This window comes from Rhinatrema bivittatum, chromosome 8 (genome assembly GCF_901001135.1).
Source record: "Rhinatrema bivittatum chromosome 8, aRhiBiv1.1, whole genome shotgun sequence".
Classification (NCBI taxonomy): Eukaryota; Metazoa; Chordata; class Amphibia; order Gymnophiona; family Rhinatrematidae; genus Rhinatrema; species Rhinatrema bivittatum.
In genome coordinates this window covers 263,229,365-263,254,294 of record NC_042622.1, presented here as the reverse complement: position 1 = coordinate 263,254,294, position 24,930 = coordinate 263,229,365, and the positions used below count along the sequence as shown (strand labels likewise).

The 24,930-nt window shown below is 48.3% G+C and overlaps 1 protein-coding gene across 1 annotated transcript in view; it reads right to left on the bottom strand.

Annotated features, from left to right (window-relative positions):
• The window catches only part of HNRNPUL2 (heterogeneous nuclear ribonucleoprotein U like 2), a 98,554-nt gene that overhangs the window by 31,402 nt on the left and 42,222 nt on the right, over positions 1 to 24,930 (bottom strand). The window contains exons 5-8 of the mRNA XM_029614843.1: positions 13,871 to 13,961; positions 13,670 to 13,782; positions 13,296 to 13,559; positions 13,021 to 13,143 (exon numbers count right to left, since the gene is read on the bottom strand). Of these exons, the coding sequence (XP_029470703.1) occupies positions 13,021 to 13,143; positions 13,296 to 13,559; positions 13,670 to 13,782; positions 13,871 to 13,961 (591 nt within the window). The remainder of the gene's footprint in view (positions 1 to 13,020; positions 13,144 to 13,295; positions 13,560 to 13,669; positions 13,783 to 13,870; positions 13,962 to 24,930) is intronic.

Genomic DNA, 24,930 nt, shown 5'->3' with positions numbered 1-24,930 from the left:
GACCAAAGATGGCAAAGCCTCTTCATTTCCTAGGCTGATTGATACTATCCCCCCCCCCCCTCCCTCTCAAAGGAAAAAGGAAGACAAAATGGAGAAATTACTTGCCTGATAATTTTGTTTTCCTTAGTGTAGACAGATGGAGTCAGGATCAATGGTTTATGTGCTCCCCTGCTAGCAGATGGAGACAGTGAGGTTTCAAAGCTGTCGTCACCCTAGTTATACCCCTGCAGAGACCTCAACCATTCAGTATTCTCTTCAAAAGCTATTGTGGACATACTATTGAAAAACTTTAATACAATTTAATAACTTGATTAAGAACTTGATTAAAATTGGTGACCGTAACTGTACTCAACCAAATATAAGCACTGAATCCCAGAAATATTACAGATGCCCAGATCTAGGGATAGGGTGATGGCTTACCCATAATCTCTTTGGGATAGAGTTTCATGTGCGATTCCTTGGCACTGTTCATGGGCAGCTGTAGGCGGGATGCTGAATCCATCTGTCTACACTGAGGAAAATTAAATTATCAGGTAAGTAATTTTTCCATATCATGGCATGTACCCAGGAGGACTCAGAACCAATGGTATGTACAAAAGGTACTCCCAACGGGGTGGGAGGCTGCTCATGGTCCAGTTAGCACCGCCCTCGCAAAGGCTGTGCCTTATCAGGCTTGGACATCCAGGCGATAGAACCTGAAGAAGGTATGCAAGGAAGACCCTGAGGCCGCTCGGCAGATGTCGACAGGAGACAGTAGCTTAGCTTCCGCTCAGGATACTGCCTGGGCCCTAATGGAATGAGCTTTAACCTGAAGGGGTAAAGGCTTCCCTACTTCTAATTAAGCTCCTGTGATCACTTCCTTGATCCAGTGAGCTATGGTAGCTCGCGAAGCTGCCTCGCCTTGTTTCCTTCCACCGTGAAGAACAAACAAGCGGTCCATCTTCCACACTGGTTCTGTATGTTCTAGATACCATACTAGCAGCCTACTTACATTTAAGTGGCATAGAAGGTGGTAGTCTTCCAAGTCTTTGCGACTATCTAGGGACGGTAGGGAAATGGACTGGTTCAGTTGAAACTCCAAGGCTACCTATGGCAAGGAAGGAAGGGACGGTGCGAAGCTGCAACATTCCTGAGTCAACCAGAGGAACGGCTCCCAACTTGACAGTGGCTGTAGTTCAGAGATGCGACGAACCGAGCATATCGCCACCAAGAATACAGTCTTCGGCGTTAACAGGCATAGAGACAGAGCATGCAGCAGCCAAAAGGAAGGCCCTGCTAAGAAGTCCAATACTAGGATTGAGGTTCCATAAGGGGACTGGCCCCTTTAAGGTTGGTCGGAGGTGTTTATCTCCTGTTAGGAAATGGGCCAAGTCCGGATGTGTCGACAGGCAGGCTCCATTCACCTTGCCTCTGAAAGAGGAGAGCGCCACCACCTGGAGACTGTCCCTCAAGGAGTTGAGGGACAGTCCTTTGTTCAGGCCATCCTGTAAGAATTCCGGAATCATGGGGATCTAGGTCACCCAAGGGGGTACCCCGCATTCCTCGCACCAGGCCTCAAATATTTTCCAGATCCGCACGCGGAGCAAGGTGACGATTACAGCCGCTGAATATCCACGCTTCATCAGGCAAGCCCTCTCAAAGGCCAGACCATACGACAAAACAGAGTTGGGCCCTTGTGAAGGATCGGACCTTGCTGGAGAAGGTACCTGTGTGGGGAGATGCATAGGGGGCTCTCCACCAGAAGCCTCTACATATCTGCATACCACAAGCGTCTGGGCCAATCCAGGGACACCAGAAGGACTAATCCTCTGTGGCATTCGATCTTGCGAATGACCTTGCTCAGCAGAGGCCACAGAGGGAAGGCGTACAGTAAGTCCTCCTCTGGCCAGGTTTGGACAAGGGCATCGATCCCTTGGGAGTGCTGATCTCTTCTGCGACTGAAGAATCTGGGGACCTCTGCATTGTGAGATGTGGCCAGTAGGTCGATGGATGGGAGGCCCCAGCGATCTACAAGGAGCTGGAAGGCTCTGATCGACAATGCCCATTCCCCTGGATCCAGACTCTCCCTGGTCAAAAAGTCTGCTCTGACGTCTTTTCCCATGATGCGGGAGGCCAAGATCGCTTGTAGATTTAACTCCGCCCATTCCATAATGGGGGTATATCTCCAGAGTCACTTGGTGGCTTTTGGTTCCTTCTTGGCGCTTGATGTAGGCTACTGTTACGTTGTCCGACATCACGTCGAGTGCTTGTCCCTGGAGCCTGTGGCTGAATTGCAGACACGCTAATCTGACAGCTCGGGCTTCCAGGTGATTTAAGTTCCAGCATCTCTTCCCTGGTCCACTGCCTCTGGATTGTCAATTCCTGACAATGGGCTCCCCACCCCTCAGAGGCTCACATCTGTCATGAGGACTAGCCAGTTCGGTGGGGACAGGCTTACACCCTTGCTTAGATGCACTTCCTGTAGCCACCACTGTAGCCAAGAACTTACCTCCATTGGTAGGTGGAGGCGAATTCAGTAGTCTTGAGTCAGTGGGTTCCAACGTGACAGCAGGGAGCCCTTGCCCAGGGTACTACCTCCAGGGTTGACGCCATCAAGCTGAGGACCTGCAGATAACTCCACACCCTGGGGCGCATTGTGTTCGTCAACCGACACACTTGGTACATCACTTTTCTTATCTTCTAGGGAGGAAGACCTAGTACTGCTTGGTGTCAAACCGGACACCCAGATTCTCTAAAGACTGGGAAGGCTTGAGACTGCTCTTGTCCATGTTCACGACCCAACCGAGTCCCTGAAGCAGGGACCTGACCCTACTGGTCACCTCGAGACTCTCTTCCAACGACTTTGCCCGGATCAGCCAGTTGTCAAAGTAAGAGTGCACCAGGTTCCCCTTCTTTCCGCAGTGCCGCCACTATGACCATCATAATTTTGGAGAATGCTCTGGGGGTGGTTGGTGGCCGCTGTTATCAGTTCTGCTAATGGTGGCCCAATACTGCAAAATGTAGGAAACGCTGGTGGTCTTCACAGATTGAGATATGAAGGTAGGCCTCTGAGAGGTCCAGGGATGTTAAGAACTCTCTTGGTTGTACGGCCATGACGGAGCGAAGAGTTTCCATACAGAAGTGAATTACCCGCAGACAACTGATGCTCGAGATCCAGGATGAGACAAAATGAACTCTCGAGTACGATGAAATAGATGGAATAACGCTCCCTATTTTCCTGGGGTGTAGGTACCGGAGTTATAGCCCTCAGACTGAGGAGCCTTATCAACGTGGATTCCACTGCCAGTGGCGAGATGATGATATGAACATGTCCCAAGGGATGCTGCGAAATTCTAGAGCATATCCTTCTCGTATGATGTCCAGTACCCATTTGTCAGACGTGATCTCAACCCACCTCTGATATGAGGGAGTGTCGGCCCCCTATCTCCTCGTCCTGTGGATGGGTCTACCAAACTTAATTGGAAAGCTTGGATCAAACCTGTTCCTCTTTTTGGTTGTCGGCTCTGAAAAGACAGACCTTCCCCAAGGGCCAAGATGTCTGAAATGACAAGTTTCTGTAGAGCCGGAAGCACTGGGAGCCCCTGGCCCTACCCCTCATGGGCGAGGGGCGCTGTGACCTTTTTCTTTTCTTCCGGTAGCCAAGGCACTGGAGATTCACCCCACTTACTGGATAGCTTTCCCAATTCGCTTCTGAATAGAAGGGATCCCTTAAAGGGCATCTTTGTGAGGTTTGCCTTAGAGGTTGCGTCCGCTGACCAATTTTGCAGCCATAGCTATCTTCTGGCCGCCACTACTAAAGCTACTCCTCTGGCCGAGGTACGCACTAGATCAGAGCTTGCATACACTAGGAAGGCTGTGGCAGGCTCATTGCCTCTCTGGGATGCGCCCCTGAGCAATCTACCTCTCTCAAGAGAAGCAGACACGAATTAGCCACCAGGACACAACAGGAAGCAATCTGCAGTGTCATTGTTGTCGCATCAAAGGCTTAAGGATGGACTCCAACTGCCTATAGTATGCATCTTCGAAGCTGCTCCCCCCTCTTCTGGGATAGTTGTTTGCTTCAAGACGGTGCAGACCAGGACATCCACTTTCGGGAAACGCAGGCATTCTTTGGCTGCCGGGTCCAGAGAGTACAAGCCCTCCAAGGCCCAAACTCCTTTAAAACTGACTTCCGGGTGTCCCACTCCAGGTATATCGATTCCTGGATGGCTTCCAGCATCGGGAAATAGCAAGAGGCTTTCTGTAAAGACACCAGATGGGATTTCTCTTTGATTCCGAATTAGGGTCTGTGCCGGGAACTTCCAGAGTCTAGGAAACCAGGGCCAGCAATTCATCTCTGTGGAAAACCGTAGCATGATCTGGTATGACTCCAGGCCTGGGGGAATTTCCTTGTCCTCCAATTAGTCTGCAAACCCATCGTCGTCCGTGGTGTCTAGGTCCTTGTCAGGGATACCCTTGGTGAGGAGAGGCATGCTGATAGAGCTGGGAGGACGAGGCCTTCCCAGTGGGACGCAGACCGGGCAGGGGCAGCAGCTGACTGCACATGAACAAAGGCTTGAAGGCCCTGAAAGAATTCCACCCAAGAAGTTGCTGGGTCCATACCGAGGCCAGGAGGAACTGGGGTAGGGGCTGAATTGCCCTCTCCCGGGGAGGACACAGCCCCGGAATTGGGTGCTACGAGAAGGTCATGGCTGACTCGTTCTGACTGGGAGGGGCCAGGCTTGTAGAAGTTCTGAGAGACCGGCCCTCCCTGGGCTGCCTCACAGTGCTGACACAGGAAGGATTCTAGGTAAGACTGTGCAACCCTAATATGGCAGGCAGCACAAAGGGAGTGATGCTTGTGCTTCTTTGTTGCCAGAGCCATAGTTAAAAGGAAAATTAGTTTCTTACCTGATAATTTTCGTTCCTGTAGTACCATGGATCAGTCCAGATTTCTGGGTTTTGCCCCCCCACTCTAGCAGATGGAGACAGACAGTTACCATAACAATGATCCGCCTATAAATAGAATGGTGCCATGTAATGGCAGTATTACTCAATGTCAAAGCCATCATAACTATATATAATAAAAGAAACAAACTGGTCCACTGAACCCTCCTGGGACTGAACCTTGAAAAAACCACTTGAGGAAAAAACTTTAAAAATCTCTGTGAATGAATCTGAAATAACGAAATAGATTAGAAACGAGCGGACTCTCCCGTTCTTCCATGCCTCTGACAGGCGGGACTCTGGACTGATCCGTGGTATTACAGGAACGAAAATTATCAGGTAAGAAACTAATTTTCCTTTCCCTGTATGAACCCAGATCAGTCCAGACTCCTGGGATGTACCAGAGCTTTCTTACCTGGGATGGGATCCGGAGAGGCCCGCTCAAAGCACTCCCTCTCCAAATCCTCCTGAAACTGGAGCCTGGACATCCAATCTGTAATGTCTTTCAGAAGTATGCAGAGATTTCCACGGAGCCCCCTGCAAATTTCCGGCGGTGATACCATCTGACACTCTGCCCAAGACGCTGCTTGTGAACATGTAGAATGGGCACGCAGATCCGTAGGAAGGGATCTACCACAAAAGGAGATAGGCCAAACTAATAGCCTCCTTTAGCCAACGAGCTATAGTAGCTTTGGACGCTTGCTGTCCTCGTTTAGGACCGCTCCACAACACAAAAAGATGGTCAGTCAAATTAAACTGTGTTTTTATTTTCTATTTTTATTTTATCACACTTAAGTATTAAGTTAAAGAATTACAGTATACCGCATCTACGGTTAGCCCATATAGGGAATTTTAATACACTTTACATATAGCTTATAATATTGAATCATGTATCTGAACAACTGCGGCACCCCTAGTTAAAGTACAATCCATCTTGAATTTATTTATGTGCCTATTTGTAAACCGTTCTGATGGTATATCACTAAACGACGGTATAGAAAAATTTTTAAATAAAATAAACTCATTGGTAACCTCAAGGTAACTCAGCAAAGCTCTGCGAACGTCAAGCTTCCACAAGTCGCTAGCCAAAGGATCCGAATAGTTTAAGTCCATGAAGGCCGGCAGCTCCACAGATTGCTAGACATGAAAAGAGGAAACCACTTTCGGCAAGAAAGACAGAACCGTCCTTAAAGAAATGCCAGAGTCCGAAATCCGCAAAAAGGGGTTCCCTACAGGAAAAACGCCTGGAGTTTCGACACCCTACGAGCCGAAGTAATGACCACCAGAAAAATCACCTTTAAGGTGAGATCTTTTAGAGTCGATCTCTTCAAAGGCTCAAAAGGTGCCTTTTGAGCCTTTGTGAGGCAAGACTTGCCCTGGGCTTTACCCAGGGCAAGTCTTGCCTCACAAATTTGCTTCACTTTTTTGAAGGAGTTAATAAACATGTGGATAAAGGTGAACCGGTAGATATCGTATACTTGGATTTTCAGAAGGCGTTTGACAAAGTTCCTCATGAGAGGCTTCTAGGAAAAGTAAAAAAAGTCATGGGATAGGTGGCGATGTCCTTTCGTGGATTGCAAACTGGCTAAAAGACAGAAAACAGAGTAGGATTAAATGGACAATTTTCTCAGTGGAAGGGAGTGGACAGTGGAGTGCCTCAGGGATCTGTATTGGGACCCTTACTTTTCAATATATTTATAAATGATCTGGAAAGAAATACGACAAGTGAGATAATCAAATTTGCAGATGACAAAATTGTTCAGAGTAGTTAAATCACAAGCAGATTGTGATAAATTGCAGGAAGACCTTGTGAGACTGGAAAATTGGGCATCCAAATGGCAGATGAAATTTAATGTGGATAAGTGCAAGGTGATGCATATAGGGAAAAATAACCCATGCTATAATTACACAATGTTGGGTTCCATATTAGGTGCTACAACCCAAGAAAGATCTAGGTGTCATAGTGGATAACACATTGAAATCGTCGGTTCAGTGTGCTGTGGCAGTCAAAAAAGCAAACAGTGTTGGGAATTATTAGAAAGGGAATGGTGAATAAAACGGAAAATGTCATAATGCCTCTGTATCGCTCCATGGTGAGACCGCACCTTGAATACTGTGTACAATTCTGGTCACCACATCTCAAAAAAAGATATAATTGCGATGGAGAAGGTACAGAGAAGGGCTACCAAAATGATAAAGGGAATGGAACAGCTCCCCTATGAGGAAAGACTAAAGAGGTTAGGACTTTTCAGCTTGGAGAAGAGACGGCTGAGGGGGGATATGATAGAGATGTTTAAAATCATGAGAGGTCTAGAACGGGTAGATGTGAATCGGTTATTTACTCTTTCGGATAGTAGAAAGACTAGGGGGCACCCCATGAAGTTAGCATGGGGCACATTTAAAACTAATCGGAGAAAGTTCTTTTTTACTCAACGCACAATTAAACTCTGGAATTTGTTGCCAGAGGACGTGGTTAGTGCAGTTAGTATAGCTGTGTTTAAAAAAGGATTGGATAAGTTCTTGGAGGAGAAGTCCATTACCTGCTATTAAGTTCACAGAGAGAATAGTCTCTGCCATTAGCAATGGTAACATGGAATAGACTTAGTTTTTGGGTACTTGCCAGGTTCTTATGGCCTGGATTGGCCACTGTTGGAAACAGGATGCTGGGCTTGATGGACCCTTGGTCTAACCCAGTATGGCATTTTCTTATGTTCTTTTGAGCAAAGGGCAGTGAGGACTAAATTCAAACTGACGGATAAGGATGCCGAAGCGGAGGATGCAAGTGTTTTGCTCCTTTAAGAAATCGAACTACATCGGATGTGCTGCTAACGCTACATCCTGGATGGAACCACGCAAACAAAGTGCCACAACCCGCACTCAGAGAACTACATGACAACCCTTTATAAAGACCAGATTGTAAAAAACACAGAATATCAGACACCAAGGCCCGGGTAGGCGCAACCTCAGGGTCCAAACATCAGGACTCAAAAACTTTCCATACTCTAACATATGTGAGATCGGTAGAAGTCTTATTTACAATTTTTTTATTTACAATTTTTTTTTTTAATGTGATAGAAGCGAAGCTACCACAGCCAGAGAATAGCTTTTGCGAGTTAGCCTCTGCCTTTCAAAAGACATGCCGCTAGACAGAAGCGATAGACGTCCTCCAAACAAACAGGCCCTTGATGCAGCAAGTCTGGGAGAACTGGAAACCACAGAGGAATGTCCACCGCGACATTGAGAAGCTCCGCAAACCAGGGACGTCTCGGCCATTCTGGAGCTATCAGAATGACCTCCTTTGGATGGATCTCTACCCGCAGGAGCACTTTGCCGATCAATGGCCAAGGTGGGAAGACATACAGGAGAACCTTGGTGGGCCAAGGCAACACTAGGGCATCTACCCCTTCTGCTGCCATCTCAGTGCGACGAGTGTAGAACCTCAGCGCTTTGACATTCCGAAAAGTTGCCATCAGGTCCATGCTGGGTGTGCCCCAAGCATTGCATAGGAGTTGAAAGGTAGTCTCTGCCAGCTCCTATTTCCCGGGATCTATACAGTGACGACTGAGAAAGTCTGCCTGCACATTTGTCCACGCCGGCGATATGAGACGCTGCTATGCTTACCAAGTTTAGCTCTGCCTAGCTGATCAATTGGCGAGCTTCTATTGTCACTGGTTGACTTCTGGTTCCTCCTTGGCGATTGATGTACGCCACCATGGTCGCATTGTCTGAGAGAATTCTGACCGACTTGCCCTGGAGGAGAGGATGGAACACTTGCAATGCTAACCATACCGCCCTGGTTTCCAGTCGATTGATCGACCAGAGCTATTCGACAGGGGACCAAAGTCCCTGCACTCCAACCTGAGAGACTGGCGTCTGTGGTGACCACTGTCCAGAGGGGCACTGCCAGGGGAACTCCTCGGGTTAAATTGTCCATCACTAACCACCAATCAAGACAGGCTCGCGCTGTCTCAGTAAGTGAAAAAGCTCGGAGGCTTGGTTCCATCGGGAAAGTAATGCGGCCTGTAAAGGTCTCATATGAGCAAAGGCCTAGGGTACCAGTTCTAATGTTTGTCATCGACCTGAGAACCTGTAAATAATCTCTGACTCTGGGTGGGTGCTTGAATATTGAAACCTCGAACTTGGACTTGCAGCTTGGAGATGCGTTCCATGGTAAGAAAAACCTCTGCCTTGCTGAGTGTTGAAAGGAGGACTCAAATATTCCAACGACTGAGTGGGCTCCAGTCAGCTCTTGGCGAGATTGACCACCCAGGCTAGGGATTGCAGGAGCTAAAGTACTTTCTGAATTGCTCCTGGGCAAGCGCTTTTGACTTCGCACAGATCAGCCAATCGTCCAAGTAAGGATGCACCAGTAACCCCTCTCTGCAGAGATGGGCTGCCGCCACCACCATCACCTTAGTGAATGTCTTGGGTGCTGTAGCCAGACCGAAGGGTAGAGCCCAAAACTGAAAATGCTGATGCAGAACTGAAAACCGAAGAAACCTCTGGTGGTCTGACCGAATGCCTATGTGAAGATACGCTTCCGTGAGGTCTAAGGATGCTAGAAACTCTCCCTTGCGAACCGAAGCAATGACAGACCGAAACGTCTCTATGCGAAACCGGGGAACCCGGAGACATCTGTTTACACTCTTAAGATCCAGAATGGGCCGAAAAGATCCCTCTCTTTTTGGCACTATGAAGTAAATGGACTAACAGCCCTTCCTTCTTGCCTCTGGAAGCACTGAGACAATGGCTCCTAGTTGCAGAAGTTGTTGTAAAGTGTCCTGCATCGCTCTTCTTTTGGTTTCATAACTGCAGGGAGAAATTAGAAAATTGGTCCCGAGGAAGCTGTGCAAAATCTCTTATCACGGTAAGGACCCACTGGTCCGTCGTTACTTTGGTCCATTTGTGGTAAAAAAAGGGACAGTCTGCCCCCTATCTCCGGCACAGAGGAATGGACCTGTGCCCCTTCATTGTGATGCTTTTGAACTGGAAGCAGACTGGGAGTTACCAGGTCTGCCAAATCAACAGCCCCAAAGGACTGGGACCAAGTCTGTTGCCTGTTAGGAGCTTGCCAAAAGGGGGCCGCGGGCGGTCTAGATGGGCGAAATCTTCGATTCCTCTGAATCTGGCCCGAGAGGCAAAGGAACCTTTGGATTTCGGTCTATCCTCTGGTAACCAATGAATCTTATTCTCACCCAGAGATCGGATATCTTCTAGATCCTTACCGAAAGTAGTTTGCCTTTGAAGGGCAAGAACCAGTTTCTCAACCAGAGGAGCCTATGAGCTGAGACAGCTGAAACCATGGATCTGGCTGATGTGTGCAAAAGATCATGCAGTGCATCTACACTGTATACCACTGAAGCTTCCAGACGACCTGCCTGGATCACCTCTTCATCCAATAAGTCAGCGTTAGCTTGCAATTGGTGAACCCAGCGGAGACCCGCTCGTAAGGAGAAATTGCTGCAAATAGCCGCACACACTCCTAGTGCAGAAACCTCAAAAATCCTTTTAAGTTGCACTTCCAATTTCCTGCCTTACAGGTCCTTGAGTGCTGTAGCTCCAGTGACCGGAAATGTGGTCTTCTTGGTAACAGAAGACACTGCCGCATCTACCTTGGGTACTCGAAGCAGCTCTAAAAGCATCCTCTGGCAGAGGATATAGCTTGTCCATGGCCTTACTCACTTTCAAACCCAGATCCGGGGTATCCCATTCTCGGAAAAGCAAATCTGTAGCTGAGAAATGAAAAGGAAAAGAAGAAGCAGGGCCTCACAGACCCAGCAACACAGGATCCATAGCACCCAATTTAGATTCCTCTGGGGGACATTAAATGACCAGTTCAGCTAAAATAGCAGAATAAGGGGACCCAACTCCTTCCTAAAAAGGCACACCGCCTTTGGGTCATCCCCTTCCGCAGCATGCATCCCACGCATTGCGCTATGGTGCTGCGAATCAGAGTCTACATCCACCCCCTGCGGGGTTTGGGCTGGAGGTCTGGGTCATCTGGATCAGTGTCCTGACTAGAAGTATCTGGAGTAATCTGAGAAACCCCTGACCAACGGATACATTTAGGCTAAGTAGGCTCCGCACCTCTCTTAGGGGTAAACAGTTTCTTAGCAGAGGACTTAGAACTCTGAGAAACATCCTTTTTGCCAGATTGCAGCTTCCCTAACTTCCTCTCCTTGTAAACTTTGTGGAGCAACACCACAAATTGTGAGGAAAAAAGAGGAAGAGGAGTCAAAGGCCCCTTCGGGGCTATCCTCCATGGCAGGGGAAATAGGGTGGGAAGGTTCCTGTCCATTGGAACACCTTGCTGGGGAGAAAAAGAGAGGTAAAATCCCATCTCCCAGCGCTGCACTAGTCATAACCCTGAAAGATTGAAAGAGAGCCCCTGTTCCTGCACTGAAAGGGAACTGATCAGCTTTAGAGTGAACTGCAGCAGAGGTCTCCACAGGGACTTGGGCAGACTTTGCTTTTGCTAGTTTTGCAGAATTAACATTTTATCTGGCTCCCGACGACCCCTCCCCGCCTAGGATACAATCAGAGCAAAGATCCTCCCTTGAGAGTCGCACGCAGGCTGACCCGCACGCGCGGCAAACTGACAAACGCGGCATCGAGTTATGACAGAAAAATTAAATTAAAGAAAGTACAACAAATTTTGACAAAAAGCGTGAAGAAATAGCCAAAAATAAAAAGCAACCACCACGCAGAGAGCGCGAGAGAGAGAGCGACACGAAGCGGGAGAAAACGAAAGTAACTTTTTTTTTTTAATTATAAAACTTGCCCGGCAGAGGTCCAATGTGCTGATCCCTTCGGGTGGAGTGAGCCGGGCTCCCTGGTATTGCACCCAGCTGCTGAGAAGATAAATAGGGCCCTCGACCCTGTGAAGCAGCTGCCTCAGACCAGCATGGGATGGTTCTCTCAGAACCTAACAACCACCTGGGAGGCTAAGGACCAATGTGCTGCCACAAGCTGCTTTCTTATGCTTTTTTTTTTTTTTTTTAAATAAAGCTTAAACAAGCCAGAAAATAAGAGACAAAAAACCCCCTAAACTAATTAAACACAAGAATAACCAAGTAAGCACACAGCCTATACTGTAGGTTTGGCACCCCCACCATCTGCTGGAGACAAAAGAATACTGCCGGATGGTAGGTGACACCATTCTACTTATAGGCGGAGCATAGTTATGGTAACTGCTCTGTCTCCATCTGCTAGAGGTGGGGCAAAACCCAGGAGTCTGACTGATCCGGGTACGTACAGGGAACTGTAGCTCGTGCTTTCAGCCGGTTAGCACCCAAGCTCGCACAAATCCACACAGACGCATGTAAGTATAAACATCCGGTTGTGTGCAAATGTATGTGTGTACTTATGGGCACAAAGGGGCAGGCTCGCACTGCATGTACCAACAGTTAATGGGGGAAAATGGTGCCGCACCAAACCACGCGCAAGATGGCACCACCACGGCCTGCCATGTGGAGTGCCCACAGAGTCTGAAGCGGGGCCTAGCCCATCGGGGGGCCACTCAACCCACTTTGAAACCCCCATCCCTTGCCCTAATGGGATCGGGAACATAGTCAGTACGGCACACCAAGAAAGGAGACCGGAGGAAAGACCTACTGAAGCCCTTCCACCTCTCTGAATAAGAGGAGTTCTTCTTTACTTACCTGGGCTCAGCGCTTAGCAGCCAAGTACAGAGACGGTCTCCGGCTGCGGGGAGGGAGATGTCATAGGCAGTCACCACCTCACTCAGCTTCCTGCACCCGCTGCCTTAGCAGCACAACTCACGCCGGGAACCAGCTATGGGACCAAGGCACACTTCTGAGAGAGGGACCATTACATATCACCGCAAGAGAGCGGGACTCGATCTTTCTCCAAGTTAAAGGTAAAATTTCCTCTTCTAAAGAATAGTGTTCCCGATAGGGAAGGCAAAATCCACATCTGCTAGGAGACAGATACTGAATGGCTGAGGTCACTGCAAGGGTATATATCTAGGGTGACAGCTTTGAAACCTGGCTCCCTCTCCATCTGTTAGCAGGGGAGCACATAACCCATTGGTACAGAGTCCATCTGGCTACACACTAGGAAAAGGATATTTACCTGCATTTGTTGAATGATAGCATCTGTCCCCAGTACATTGTATCGTTTCTCCGGATTCTCCAGATTGTGGTTCTGGGCCCAATGAGTCTTCCCAGTACCCGGAAGTCCAACCATCAATATCACCTGCATAAAAGAACAAATAAATTGGTCATCCACGAAGGAGGAAATCAGACAGGTACTCATGTTAAGAAGCAGAGACAGACTATACTGTACACTGCTAGACACTTTCCAGTTCCATCTCAGAGAGATCAGGACACATAATATGTCCCTCATACCTCACATTCTTCTGCAGTCTTGGGTGGGAGTGGGGTCCGCACTAGATCCTCCACTGGGGCACTGTGGATGAAGGTGAAATCCTCAGGAGATGGGAAGAAGGGTGCCTCCTTCTGGCCAAAGTTTAACTCAATGACACAGTTCTTGCACAACACATGGGGCAGCAGTGCCCTTTCAGCGAGATCAGCCTTACTGACCTGGAACGCCACGCCCAGGTCCTCCCCGTTCTTGGAGAAGGAGAGTGCCACCTCATCCCCTTCCAAATTCTGTGGGAAAGAGAGCGCAGTGCATGAGGGAAAAGCACAGCACCCAGGAAAGCTTTCAATTGATTCCCCTGGATATTTCTTCTGATACTGGGTTCATCTGCACCACTTACAGCAAAGCAACCAATCACATCGTTCAAGCCAAATGCCTGGCCAAACTCCTCAAAGCGGCTGTTTGTCACCTTCAACCCTCGTCCATCAAAGCCATAAGAAAATGTATCTTCCCCTATAAAAAAAAATAGCAACACAATTATTGCACATAATGTCTCACATGATTCCTATTTTAACCATAGTAAAAAGAACTAACTTTTTACCTAGTTGTAGAGCTGAGCAATCAATAGACCATCCAACACGAAAGAGATTGACTTCACCACTGCCTTCCTCCACTGGAAGATTTTTAGTCAGCTACATGAAACAGAGAGGCAAATTAAAACAAATGCTCCAAATGCAGGAGGAGTGTCATAGGAAAGATGGCAGCAATATCAGGCACTACATAGTACCTACATCAAAACTGGATCAGCACAGGATAGAAGTATGTAGCACCAATACCTACACACTCCATGTCACACTGGATCAGCAAGTGCTCACCTGTGCCTATCAGCTGTGAAATGCAGATCTCTGAGCCACTTGTTTGTTTTGTTTTGTAAAACAAGACCATCCAATATCTAAAAGATCAGAACTGCTTTTATAAGTAGCAAGCTCAGATCTCGCTTGGTTAGTTGAAAGTGCTTTTTGACTTATACAGACACAGTAAAATTAGGTTTCTTACCCAATTTTTTTCCTCTAGTACAAGTAGAGCAATCCAGACGCATGACTTTTTCTCCCTTACCAGTATTTCTTCCCAAAGCAATTAACCCCAGCAAGCAGCGTTAAGCCCAAAAAATTCAACTCTTATCGGTGAATTCTAAAACAGATGACCACTTAGTCAAAAGGGTCTTAAAACCAACATACCAGAATCACAAGGAGAAATTACTACTTAAAGGAAAATTGGTTCTTACCTGCTAACTTTCATTCCTGTAATACCACAGATCAGTCCAGACCAGTGGGTTATGCATACCCACCAGCAGATGGAGGCAGAGAAAAAAAAAAAAAAAAAAAAAAAGACTGAGGCACTGCTGTATACCAAGCGTGCCACATGCAACTCCTCCGTATTGATCTATACCCAAGCCAAGATTCGAGAAAAAAGTAATCCCAACTTAGGCAAACCAGAAAAACCCATGGGGTTTGATTCCCTTGAACTGGAAAGTACCCAGCTCCAGTTTGCTCTGTCATGTCAACATTTATAATTTGAAGACAAAAACTCTATATATAGCGGCTAACTACAGGAAGTGTCAATCTTTCGGCAGCTGTCAAAGGGAGGGCCTCTGGACTGATATGTGGTATTACAGGAATGAAAATTAGCAGGTAAGAACCAATTTTCCTTTCCTGTACATACACAGATCAGTCCAGACCAGTGAATGTACCAAAGCAACCTTACACCAGGCGGGATCCTGAAAGACCTGCTCTAAATACGCTTTCACCAAAAATCACGTCATCCGGTGCCCGCACATCCAAACGGTAGTGCTTAATGAAAGTATGCAATGAAGACCAAACTGAAGCCCTACATATCTCTTCGGGAGACACCAACTGACACGCCAGCCAAGAGGCAGCTCAAGCTCTCGGGGAATGTGCTTTCAGGCTAGCCAGAATAGTGCAGCCCTTACCAATGTAGGCTGAACAAATAGTCTCTTTCAACCACCAGGCCGAAGTAGCCTTTGACGCTCTCTATTCTTTCTTTGGACCCCCAAAAAGTATGAAAAAATGGTCCAACTTCCTAAAAGAATTAGGGACCTTCAAATAACACAGCAGGACACGACGTACATCCAGAAGATATAGATCTCTACCAGACGAAGAATCTCAAGATCAATCCAGAAAAACAGGCAACTCCACTGACTAGTTCACGTGGAAGGCAGATAACCACTTTCGGAAAAAAGACGACAGCACCGTATGCAAGGAAACCTTATCTGTTAAAATACGCAAGAAAGGGTCTTGACAGGAAAGAGCCTGAAGCTCCGATATTCGCCTAACAGATCAAATCACCACCAGGAAAACCATCTAATAATATCCTTCAAGGTGGCCCAGCCTAAAGGCTCAAAGGAGGAGGCACCAAAGAGCCTGCATAACCAGGTTAAGCTTCCAATCGGGACACCCTACAGACTGCAGGGAGCAAATGCTTCACACCTCTTTTAGGAAACGGATGACCAGCCAGAGGCTTCTCCTCCAAGAACTTATCCAAAAAGGATTGGATAAGTTCTTGGAGAAGTCCATTACCTGCTATTAAGTTCACTTAGAGAATAGCCACTGCCATTAGCAATGGTAACATGGAATAGACTTAGTGTTTGGGTACTTGCCAGGTTCTTATGGCCTGGATTGGCCACTGTTGGAAACAGGATGCTGGGCTTGATGGACCCTTGATCTGACCCAGTATGGCATTTTCTTATGTTCTTAGGCTTGCCCTACACCTGGGCCCTCAAGACAGCTCAAGGCTGAAACTTGAACCCAGAGGGAATTATAGGCTATACCTCTGGCCAAGCCCTGCTGCAGAAAGGCTTAAATATGCAGGACACTGTCAGCAGCTCCAGTCCAAACTGATCACACACCAGGACTCAAACACCTTCCACACCCTGACGTATGCCATTGAAGTAGAAGGGCTTCTAGCCTGAAGCAGGGTGGAAATTACTGGCTCCGAATATCCCTTCATGTGTAACCGCTGCTTCTCAAAAGCCAAGCTACGAGATAAAAGTGATCATCCTGATCCGAAAAGATGGGACCTTGATGCAACAACCCCGGTAGATGGGCCAAACATAATGGGCCGTCCACCACAAGCTGAACCACATCCGCAAACCAGGGAAGATGCGGCCCACTCCGGTGCCGCCAGGAGCCCGGGTGTTCTATGCGCCACAGAACTCTACCTATGAGCGGCCATGGGGGAAAACGTACAGGAAAATCCTGGTCTGCCATCCACATACCAGGGCATCTAGCCCCACCAATCTGACCTCCTTCCTGTGACTGAAAAACCTCGTCTGTGTTGGCCCATATCACCATGAGATCCAGCTGAGGAAACACCCCCCCCCCCCCCCCCAATCTGGCACAAATGTGATTCTAGGCCTCTGAGGACAGATCCCACTCCCCAGGATCCAGCTGTTGGCGACTTAAGAAATCTGCTTGGACACTGTCTAATCCTGCCACATGGGAGGCTGCGATCCCTTCCAGGTCACACTCGTTCCATACAAACAGCAGATGAGCTTCTCAAGCCACAGTATGACTCTTGGTTCTTCCTTGCCAGTTAATGTATACCACCATGGTCGCATTGTCTGAGATCACGCAGACCATTCACCCTTGAGCCAGAGGCAGAAAACACTTCCAGAGCCATGCGGACTGCTCTCATCTCAAGACGATTGATGGACCAGATCTGCTCCATTAATAACCAAACACCCTGGGCTGCACAACCCAGGCATATTGTTCCCTAGCCCTGGAAGCTAGCATCTGTTGAAGTCCCGGATTGGGTGGTCATAACGAGAGCCATTCCTTTCTGCAAATTGGCCTTCGACAGCCACCACACGCAAGGCTGGACCTGTCCTGTTTCAACATTAACTGCAGCAGGTACTGCTCTGACACTGGATTACAGCGGGACAACAATGCCCTCTGCAACGGGCGCATATGTGCGAAGGCCCACAGAACCAGCTCCAACAGAGGCCATGGAGCCTAGAATATGCAGATAATTCCAGACCCTGGGGCCTGAATATGCAGTCGAGTAACTTGCCGCTGCAATTTGGACAGCCTATCTGTTGTGAGGTACACTTTGCCCATTTGGGTGTCGAATTGAGCTCCCAGAAACTCCAGGGACTGTGATGGGGGACAAATGACTCTTCGCTCTGTTGACCACCCAGCCTAGCTAATGCAAAACTTGCATCACCAGGTGTATGGACCGGGAGCAGGCCTCCTCAGACTTTGCCCCAATCAGCCAATCGTCAAGATGCAGATGTATTAACATCCCCCTCCTTCCATAGGGCTGCCGCCACTACTACCCATCAACTTCGTGAAGGTGCGTGGAGCCGGTTCTAGTCCAAAAGGGAGAGCTCAGAACTAGAAATGTTGACCCAGTGCCTTGAACCTCAGATGATTGCTCCGAATTGGAATGTGGAGGTAAGCCTTGGTGAGATCCAATGACACAAGAAACCCCCCTTTGTGGACTGCCGCAATGACCATTCTCCGAGTTTCCATCTGAAACTGCAGCATTCGCAAGCTCAAGTTTACCTGCTGCAGGTCCAATATGGGATGGAAGGTACCCTCCTTCTTTGGAACCTCAAAGTATATGGAGTACTTTCCCTGCTCTTGTTCGTCCAGCTGAACCGGGAGAATAGCTTCCAGGCTTAAACTTTGTAGAGTGCCTTCCACCACTTCCTGCTTGCTTCGGGGAAGTGCAGCACAACCCCAGGAAGGAGTCCTTGAGTGGGTGTGAAAATTCTAAGGCATACCTGTCCCTTATCACCTCCAAAACCCAGCGGAGGTGATTTTGGCCCACTCCTCGTAAAACTGGGACAACCTGCCCCCCAACAAGGAATGGGCGGGACTGAATTCATTGGGCTGACTTACTTCTGCCGGCTCCTTGGCCGGAGCCGCCTCTGGCACACCAGCCGTCCATCCAAAAGGACTGTTGATGGACAGAGAACTGCTTTGAACCAGAGTGGGGCACCTCTCCCGAGTTAAAGTCTCCCTAGAATCCCGAAAGCGGGGACGAGGAAGAAAGGATTTCTAAAAAGGCTTTTTGTCCTCAGGCAGCTTGTTGCCCTTGGGGTTCCCCCAGCGATTTCATAAGCTGGTCTAGATCCTCTCTAAAAAGAAGATTCCTTTTGAAGAGATTACATAACAGATTTGGATGCCAAAGAAGCTGCCTAGCCATTACCACTGAAAGCATACTCCGAGCTGCTGTGTGCACAAGATCATACAATGCATCCACCAAATAAGCCACCCCTGGCCTCCAGGCAGGCCGCCTGGGTAGAGGTCAGGACCCCCCGAAGAAGCTGGATCTTGAGGCTTCTGAATCCAAACAGTTGCACTGCATCATGCTCACAGACTGCTGCGCGAAGACAAAGAAACCTCAAACAGATCCTTGAATTGAATCTCCAACTTGCGGTCCTGCACATCCTTAAGAGCAGCAGCCCCTGCCACCGGATTGCTGGTCGTCTTAGTGATTGCCAAAATAGCCGCATCCACCTTAGGTGTCTTAAGGCGCTCCAAATGCTGTCAACACAGGGTACAGCTTCGCCATAGCCCATCCGACCTTCAGACCTGCATCGGGGGAAGTCCCACTCCCGGCTGATTAACTGCTGGATTTTCTTAGGAATAGGAAAGGCGCCGAGCGGCCTTGGAAACCATCCAAGACCAGGTTGACACCTGCACTGACTCCTTCTGAGTTAACTTCACCCCGATTACTCCAAAACCTGGGGGAGAAAGGGGTCGCAGTTCTTCCTTCTTAAACAAACGAACCACACCGGGGACTGGTTCTCATCTTGTTCCCTACGGGTCATCAGAGACATCCAGATACCTGCGGTTCAAACCTGCACACGGGCCCCGAGAGTCGCCACACGGCCTAGACCATTTTGAGGAACCCAAATTCTTCTCCAGAGGTTTCCCTTTTGCTGACTTCCTAGTCAAAAAATCCACATGCATCAGAAGATTGAACTCGGGGGAAAACCTCCCAGGCCCGCAAGCGCCTCAGCGCTTCTAGAGTCAGATTCTGTGCCCCCTTCACTCCCCTGCTTGGGCTCCCGCACCATGGGAGGAAGTGGGGGGGGGGGGGGGGGGGGGGGGGGGGAAGTAATGTCCTGGGGCCCCTTTCTGGACACTGAACTGGAGGAAGCAGGAGCCTTGCCCTTGGTCCCAGCCCCAGAAGCTGCCTGGCGAGAAGCCTTCTTGGGCTTGTGCCCCTTAATGGAGGCCCCCCCCCATGCACAAGCTGTGCGTAGAGAAAGGGATCCAATAAGGCAGACCAGGTGCCATAGGCCCTGTAGGCCTCCACACATGGTTTTTCTGCCATCTAAGCAGCTGCAACTCAATCCCAAGAGACCCCCTACCCCCACCAAAAATAGCCACTCCCACCGAGCAGACGCACGGGAAAAATCAAAGGAAAACAGCACTTGTGCAAAAAAATAGCTCGGCCCGTTGAGCCTCCACACTCTGAAAGTCACCACTCCACGCTGGGGAAGGAAAATCAGCACCCACACCAAAATCGCCACTTGTTCCCCCCCCCCCCCGCACAGCCCCTGTACCTTTGGGGTACAGGGGCTGTGCAGGGGGGGGGAGCTCTGAGCAATCAGGAAAGACAGCTAAATAAAAGGACTCCCCAAGGGGATACTTTCTTGAGCCAGCAGCAACCAGGAGGGGCTGCCTCGGGACCGATTAGGAAGCTAGTCCCCTGGCTATCAGGGGCCCCAGAACGCTTGGGCTAACGCTATCAGGGGTCCCGGAATGCTTGGGCTAACACTGCCAGGGGTATCCAACCCCCCTGTTCGCCCGGCTCAACCCAAGGGATGGCCCAAAAACAGAACCTGGAACCTCAGGGAGCAAATCCCAAACTCCAAGCAACTCAGTCAGAGCTACAGGCAGGCACTACCATCATCTGCTGGAGATAAGAGAAATACTGAGGAGCTGGCACACTTGGTATATATAGCAGTGCCTCAAAGTTTTGTTTCTCTGCCTCCATCTGCTGGTGGGCGTGCATAACCCACTGGTCTGCACTGATCCAGGTATGTACAGAACTGAATTTCCTTTCCTCTAAGGAAGGGAGACCAATCCACACAAGTTGGTTATGCACCTCTACAGCAGATGGAGACTGAGTAAAGCTGACTCACTGATGTCATGCTGATGCCCTGCCCCAACAACAGCCCACCAGAATTCTCTGGAAAAATCAAATTGTGGACAAACTGATTATATTTGAACATTACTATTAACAGTCAACCACTCATGATTCCAATCAATAGAAAAACACTGAGCTCCGTTAAAAGAATTAACATGCACTAAAATCTTAGGAACTGGATATGGCGCTTACCAAACGAATGACACACTATGTCACTCGACCTAAGGGATGAACTAAAAGCAAATAGGCAGCCCATTGGCAGGTTGTGGATTGGTCTACCTTTCTTAAAGGAAAGTATATCATCAGCTAAGTAGTAATTTCTCCTTCCTCTGTACTCAGGCAGGCCAATCCACATGTGGGATGTACCAAAGCTACTCACAAAAAGGGAGGGAGACTGTCCGTGGTCCCATCAACACCACACGTGCAAAGGCTACATCATCCTGGCCCCGAACATCCAAGCAGTAATGCTTGAACGTCGTGTAAAAAGGAGGATCATGTCGCTGCTCAGCAAATCTCGAAAGGAAACAAACCGAAGCTCTGCCCACGATACCACCTGAGCCTTGTGGAATGTGCTCTAACCTGTTTAGGCAAGGGGACATCTGCGATGACTTCTTTTACTTAACAGGCAATAGTTTCCTGTGTGGCCAGACCCAGTTTATCTCCAACATGGGTACAGACATGATCAGACGCTAATCCCGCTCATCACTATCCCTGTCCAGTGTGGACAGGAAAATAAGTCAGATTAAAATGAAACTCCGAAACAACATTTGGCAAAAAGGAAGGTACCATTCTAAGCAGTACCACCCCCCAGAGTCATGGCTCACAGCAAGAAAGCTTGCAGCTCAGAGACCCGTCATGCTGAATAGATTACTACGAGAAAAACTGTTTTCAAGATGAGCAACAGCAAAGAGAGACCCGCCAAGACCAGATTAAAGGTGCCAAAGATGCACCGGTAGTCACAAGAGGATGTATATGGCTTAACTCCTTTAAAAAACCTGGACACATCAGGATGGGAAGACAATGCTCCCTCATTTACTCGCCCCCTATATCAAGCAAGAGCTGCTACCTGCACCTTCAGAGTGTTAAGGGCCAAACCTTTATGGAAGCCCAATATCAGAAGAATTTCAGTTTTGAGAGGATGAGAACATCTCTCCCCACACCAGCTCTCTAACACTCTCCAAACTAACATAAGGAGAAATTACTACTTACCTGATTATTTCCTTTTCTTTAATAGGGACAGGGGGGATCAAAAGCCAGAGGGTTAAGCACTTCTACCAGTAGATGGGGGTCAAAGCAAAGCAAAGCAGTATTCTCTGCAAAAGCCAACTGTGGACAAACAAAATAAAGTATTTTTTTTTTAACAGATAGCCATTCCAGCACTCAGCCAACAGGAAAACACAGAGTTCAGACAAAATGTAATAACACTACTCTAGGAATTGGAGTACCACTTACCAGTAACCCTTGGAACATATAGCCACTCAGGCCAAGAGCACAACCATCTGGCAGCCAAGGGCAGGTATGTGGATCCACCTGTCCTTATCGAAAAGCAAGTTTGCTTACCGTAAACAGTGTTTCTATAGATAGCAGGATGAATTAGCCATGCTGTCCGGGAGCGTGCACACAACCGGGAATAGGCAGAGTTTTCCTCAGCGAGTCACAGAGCTTTGACTCTGTCCGGCTGCGCGGTCGTCTTCCCACGCGATTCCCTTCTCCTCAGTCTCTTTCTAGCCAAGTGAGAAGTAATAATTAAGTGTCTTTCGTGGACTGTCTAGGGAGGAGGCAGGGATTGCATAGCTATCTACTGAAACACCGTTTACGCACGGTAAGCAAACTTGCTTTTTTCCATCAGTAGCAGGGCTAAATTATGCTGTCTGGGAGTCCAAGCTCCTGGGTTGTGTCCATTTGGAATGTCCTTGAAGGTCAGGACACCAACCCTTAGAGGAATCGACAGTCTCATCTTTTGAAGAGTCGACAAGACTGCTGTGCCCAGCACTGCATCAGAGGTCCTTGCTGTTGTAGACAATAGTGTGACATGAAGGTATGGATGGAGGCCCAAGTTGCCACTTTACAGATATCGAGTAATGGAAGCTTGTTCAAGTGGGCAACTGATGCTGCGGTGGCGCGTATTTGGTGCGCCTGAGGCTTCTTGTAAAGTTTGATTGTCAGTTTGTTATAACTAAACTGAATACATTGTGATAACCAACTGGTGATGGTTCTCCTAGAGATGGGTTGACCAGGATCATTTGGATTAAAGGAAAAAAAGAGCTGAGGAGATTGAGTTCTTTGTTTATAGTAAGCCAGAGCCCGTTTACGGTCCAGCAAGTGGAGAAGTTTTTCTCATTCATTGTGATGAGGCTTTGGCATGAAGATGGGCAGAGTAATGGTTTGATAGAGATGAAAGGCGGAGACCACCTTGGGAAGGAAGGTGAGATGAGGACGAAGGGTAAAATTCCAAGTAAGGAGAGTAGTGAACTAAGGCTTGTAATTCACTTACTCTCCTAGCTGATGTGATGGCCACCAGGAATACTGTTTTCCATGTCAGATATTTAATGTGGCTTGTGTCTAAGGGTTCAAAGGGAGGCATCATTAGCTGCTCCAAGACAATGTTCAGATCCCATGGTACAGGTGGCTGTCACCGGCGGTTGGAGGTGGAGCACACCTCATGAATCTGGAGATCAAAGGATGGTTAGAAATAGGAAGGCCATTATGAGAGAGTGATGAAAGGCTGCAATAGCGCTGATATGCACCCGAACTGATGTGGTAGCCAGATCCACTTGGTAAAGAGTGTGAAGATACTCCAGCAGTTGGATGGCGGTAGAGGAGAATAGATCTAAGTTCCGTGGCTTATACCACATCTCATAGCGATGCCATTTGCCAGCATAGTTACGTCTGGTTGAAGGTTTCCTGGATGCAATAAGGATATCTTCTACCTGCGAAGGTAGGCAGAGGTGGTTTAATATTTGCCTTTCAATCTCCATGCCGTCAGATGGAGGGGGGATGGTTTTCCAGGGGACAATCGAAGGGCGTATGGAAAGTCGCATGAGATATGTATACCATGGTTGTCTCGGCCATGCTGGAGCTATGAGGATCATGTCCGCTATGTCTTGAATAGATTTCTGAATTGTCCTTGATATTAGCAGAATGGGAGGGTAGGCGTATAGTAAACCTCCCGTCCATGGACTAAGGAAGGCATCTGGAGCGTACCGAAAATTGCTGGGGTAGATGGAGCAAAATACCTGTGCTTGGCGATTGCTCTCCATGGCGAAGAGGTCAATTGTTGGGAAGGTCCACTATTGGAACATATTGTGGGCGACTTCTCGATTTAAAGTCCATTTGTGTGGGTGAAAAACCCTGCTTAGGCGATCTGCCGTTTTGTTGTCTAGACCTGGTAGGTAAATAGCTTGGAGGGATATCCCAGCTGCTATCGTCCAATGGAGTATTCAAAGTGCTTCTCGACACAGTGTCCATGAACCGGACCCTCCTTGTTTATGTAAAACATGGCGATTTGGTTGTCTCTGTACACCAAGAGACATTTTCCTCAGACCTGAGAAGAGGTCTGACATGCCCTCCAGATTGTGCATAATTCCAGATTGATCTGGTACGTGGATTCTTGGGGAGACTAAAATCCCTGAGTTTTGAGATCGGCGAGATGGGCTCCTCAACCTTTTCTGGAGGCATCCGTCATGAGCATTAGTTGATAAGAGGCATTCGGAAGGGAATTCCTGAAGATAGGTTGGTGGGAGAGAGCCACCACTGAATATCTGCTTTCATTGGTTTGGTGAGTTGAACTCTGGAGGTGAGGGGCTGCAGGAACTGTGACCATAGAGTTTTTAAGCCCCATTGTAATCGGCGCATGTGTAGTCTTGTGTGGGGAACTACATGGATAGCTGCCGCCATATGACCCAACAGCTGAAGAATTTGGCATGCCGATGCACGAGTTGCATAATGTGTGCGCTAGGCAGGAGAGAGTTTGCTTCCTGTCTTGTGGAAGGTAGGCTCTATCTTCCCACTGTATTGATGAGAGCTCTTATGAAATGCAGGATCTGCATAGGTTGTAGGTGTGATTTCTCGAAATTTATTAGAAACCCCAGTGTTTGGAGACAATTGATGGTGCGCACCATGTGTGCTCGTAGCGTATTCTGATCCGATGCCACTAGCAACCAGTTGTCCAGATAAGGAAATATTTGGATCGATAGCTGCCTGAGATGAGCCACCACCACTGCTAAACATTTCGTGAATGCTCTTGGGGCTGAGGACAGGCCAAACGGTAGAACCTTGTATTGATAGTGCGTGTTCTGAATTTGAAAACAAAGGTAGCGCCACAAAGAGGGGTGCACGGGTATATGGGAGTACGCATCTTCAGGTCGATGAAGCATAGCCAATCGTTGGGCTGCAATAGAGGTAAGATGTTCTTGAGAGAGGTCATCTAACTTTTCATTCTGGATATGTTTGTTGAGGTTTTGTAAATCTAGGATG